Source organism: Opisthorchis viverrini (genome assembly GCF_000715545.1).
Source record: "Opisthorchis viverrini unplaced genomic scaffold opera_v5_63, whole genome shotgun sequence".
Lineage (NCBI taxonomy): Eukaryota > Metazoa > Platyhelminthes > Trematoda > Opisthorchiida > Opisthorchiidae > Opisthorchis > Opisthorchis viverrini.
The window spans coordinates 1961439-1965346 of record NW_008751719.1 but is presented as its reverse complement, the minus strand read 5'-3'; the positions used below and the strand labels follow the sequence as shown (position 1 = coordinate 1965346).

Genomic DNA, 3908 nt, shown 5'->3' with positions numbered 1-3908 from the left:
AAAACTGGGGTGGTATGGTCATGTAATGTGCGTGACGGATCAGCGTTTTCCAAAGAGTGTTGTTCTCCACCCCCTCTTAAGAGTTTTACAAGCCGAGATGCAGTCATCTCCTTACCTAGTTAGCACGCGGATTAACTGACCGGAAGGTCCGTAGTTCGAATTTTACCTCTGCATCTCGACTTCCCTTGTCTATGCTCAGCCAACCTGACAGTAGCTGAACCCTCGTGCTTCCTTTGGGTCGCGTGGCGACTAGGCACCGAAAGGGTTTGGAGTTTGGGTACTGTCGGTGCGACTCGCCTTTCGGGATGGTGTCTGCATGCCCCCCTTGTGCATTTTTGGAGACGCTGCGATAAATATCTGCTAATCGATGTCAGTGGACCGAAAAACAGATGTTAGTCACTTATGTTGTACTATCGATGACGTGACGCCCATGTTGATGTAGCTTGAATGGCGGTGGATTTCAACTTCACAGGGTTTTTATGATCCTATAATGTTTGATCCCTGGCGCGGTTGCTCGGATAGTAATCAACGGTGTGAACAGTTGGGTGGTTCGCACCGAGTTTTGCCTGGCTTAGCATCTGTGACAAAACCCTCGTAGGAATCCTACTACTATTAAAAAACAGATACTCTCCACGACCCTGTCGATTTTCAGGTAACGGAGTTGAAATGCTTATTGTAAAGACTTTGAGGTTAAACTAGTTGTTCTTGTTAAACGATCCACTCCGCTTTTCGTTTTTCTTGTTCTGTCGATTGCCTGATTTACAGGTTCAGCCTTCACTTTCTCAGATCAAGCACCATCCATTTGGATCCCCGTGCGCTACGCAAATAAATATATCGCGCAGACTACTTTCGGCGATCTTTTGACGTTGCAATGTAAACCTCACCTAAATACAAAGCAATGGAATCCTCATATAATTATCTGACGAGTTCTAGTTGGACCGAAACGTCTAGGAAATTACCTTGTCTGCTGGAAGCCCATGGTATCAGAGTCATGTCATGAAGTTCTTGGATAATATTGAATGTCCAACAGATAACCACAGAGTATTAGCAAATCTTTGTTCTCTGGCAGGTGTGCGGACTATGCAGCTGCTTATCACCCACTAGCTGAATTTTGGAGCCTAGTTTGGAAAAGTATACTACTAACGCAGGGTGTCGCTCCTCTAAAACCCCTTGGTCTGACGAACTGCATGGCACGAATAATTATTTCTTGGGTATTTGTTCATGGCAAGTTCCCAGTGTTAGCCCGTTGCTTGAGGGCAAAACGCTATTATTTGTGCGTAACTGCCTGAAGTGCAGTCAAAAGCGAAACGTTGCCCAGCAATAAATCTACCGATTGTCACCAAACGTTTTCGAAAAGAATCTTATATAGTTTTAATCATCTATCTCACCGAGCTTGTTTGTTTTTCTCAGTTCTGGTTTGGGACCACGGATTGGCTGTCCCTAGATAGTTAGCTGACAGATCCTCAGCCACATTACTGCTCTTGACGCCCATTTAAGTCCTGATTTTGTGGGAACACCTGACCCGAATGGAGGGTGACGTCAACTTCCTCAGTAGCGACTACCCTTTTCTTAGGCTTATTTTCAAGAATACGGAAGGTGGCGTTATCCGTTTTCTAGGCCATCCATCTGCAACCATACCGAGCACAAATATGCTTTCTCGAGAAGCCACTCACTTGCGTCCGTCATCCCATTTCTTATTCCTTTATGTTTGCGAATTCCACTTTCGAATTCTCTGATCCCATCTAAGCTGTTCACTTGGTCAGTCATTTTGGGGGGCCACCTGTGTAAACTTCCATCTATTACCAGAAAAACTGTCGTTTACCGTTCTTCCGCGAACTGATTTTCGCGATTTTCTGTCATTAGCCTTTATGAATGGTTTGCAATTCCTTTCCTTGGGATAGTGTGTTTCCACGTATCATGGCGGACTAGTTTCGAAGCATTGCCCAGCACTGCTACATTCCACAGATGTCTCCTTAAGGAATGCAGAAGTACAATGAGCCAACCATTCTGTTATCGGATCTCAACGACTACATAACCTGCAGATTATGCAAAGGATACCTGATCGATGCAGTCTCCATTACAGAGTGTTTACACCCTTGTAAGTTTTCCGCCTTACCCCCCTGTCATGTATTATAGTTTGTAAGTCCTGCATCGTGAAATACCTTGAAGAAAGATATGATTGTCCATCTTGCGGCATACTCATTCATCAAAGTCACCCCTTGAATTACATAAGCTACGACCGAACACTGCAGGACATTGTATATAAAGTTGTACCGGATTTGAAGAGGCGTAAGTTTAATGGTTTTGGCTTATTACGAACAACCACAGGAGAAAGACAACGGAGACAAGATTTCTATTGTTCGATGGGTAAGAGCCCACCGCCTTCAGAAGGTAGGCTGTGTTTAAGTTTGCTTTTATTGTCCAAGAATGTCAGCACCTTTGTGGTCCTATTCAGTGTACCCTATTCTCCAATAGCACGCTGATTCAGGTTCAGAATGTTGATTCTGATAGTTTGAAGTATGTGAGGAGGGCTTGAAAGATAGCCAACTATCATATCACACGACGGGGATTTGAATAGTCACATCATTACGATCTTGTTGTGCACGCCACGTTAGTACGTGACTATGTCATGCTAACTTCTTGTAGTATTCTATTTTCGGATTGGCAAAGTCGATATCACTACACACTGAAGGCGATGGCCACCATCCTTGGATTACGGATATCTTCTTATAGGTTTGGGAATCTGGAGGTCGCGCATCCAGTAGCTCAGATACATAAGCATCATTTGTTGCGCGGACAGTTTTACCAGTGTCAATAATCATTATGTTCCGTCTCAGGCTTCCCATATGATGATAAGTGATATTCCGCTAGTCTGGTGCTTGTGGATTCTATGTTTCTTAGTCTGATCCCAAATCTAGTCTCTCCGCAGAGTGTTTGCACCCACAACATGTTTGAACGAAAAGTTTCCAATCTGTCAGTTGGCATGACTAAATCAGCTCGGTCAATGGGGTGTCAGTAGCTCGCCCAAAGAGTGTTAGTTGTTTCCTCCGAAAACTATCCAGGACAGCTTAGCACCGCTTATCCGATTTTCTCTCCAGTCTCGAGGTGTTTTGAGGACCAAACTTCGGCTTCGTAGGAAATAGTTGCCACACTACTACACTTTGTGTAGTACCCTTGTCAGATAAGCTAGATGCCCCACGGGTGCCTCTGACGTCGCATTTTACCCGAACTCATCACGTCTTTCATTTGATTGGTAGTTTTTACCTTCTAGAGACCGCTCCCAGTGCACAAGTAAATGTATTTTTCTATGTATCGGTTCTGTATTTGGCATATACAGTCATTGTTTACGTTCAATCAGTTAGGTAATGTAAGTTATCAAGTGATATCCGATTGGTTTGGTTGGGGATGAACTGCCACTCCAGAGAGCTGTGAAGAAAAACGGATTTCTAAGAGTACACAAACTTTGGTTGACTGAACACAGGGAGAGGCAGATTCGTGAAAACCAAGCTGGGTTCCGTCCTGCAAGAGGTTGCATCGATCATATCTTCATCCTCCGACAGATTCTGGAACAGCGACACTGCTTCCAGCAACCAACACTGGTTGTTTTTCTTGATCTGAAAGCTTCCTTTGACCCTGGAGCAAAGGTGTCCCCCATAAATTCTTGAACCTCATTAAGGAACCACTCCCGCGGCCGTGTAAAGGTCTACGGGAAGCTTTCTCCTGAGTTCACCACATCAAGTGGTGTCCGACAGGGCTGTCCTCTTTCACCTTTCCTCTTCAATTTCGTCATCGATACGATCATGGAAGACTCACTACCAGCCTCTAATGCCTGTGCGGTCGAAGTGCTCCCTGGGCCTCCGCTCACAGACATCGAGTACACAGACGACAAAGCTCTTCTAGGATCTGAC

At 44.8% G+C, this 3908-nt stretch overlaps 1 protein-coding gene across 1 annotated transcript in view; it reads left to right on the top strand.

The window, feature by feature from the left end:
• Positions 1-1980: 1980 nt before the first annotated feature.
• T265_04067 (hypothetical protein) overlaps positions 1981-3908 on the top strand; it is a gene marked incomplete at both ends in the record, with an annotated part of 7874 nt that continues 5946 nt past the window's right edge. Inside the window, 2 exons of the mRNA XM_009168702.1 lie at positions 1981-2098; positions 2137-2391. Of these exons, the coding sequence (XP_009166966.1) occupies positions 1981-2098; positions 2137-2391 (373 nt within the window). The remainder of the gene's footprint in view (positions 2099-2136; positions 2392-3908) is intronic.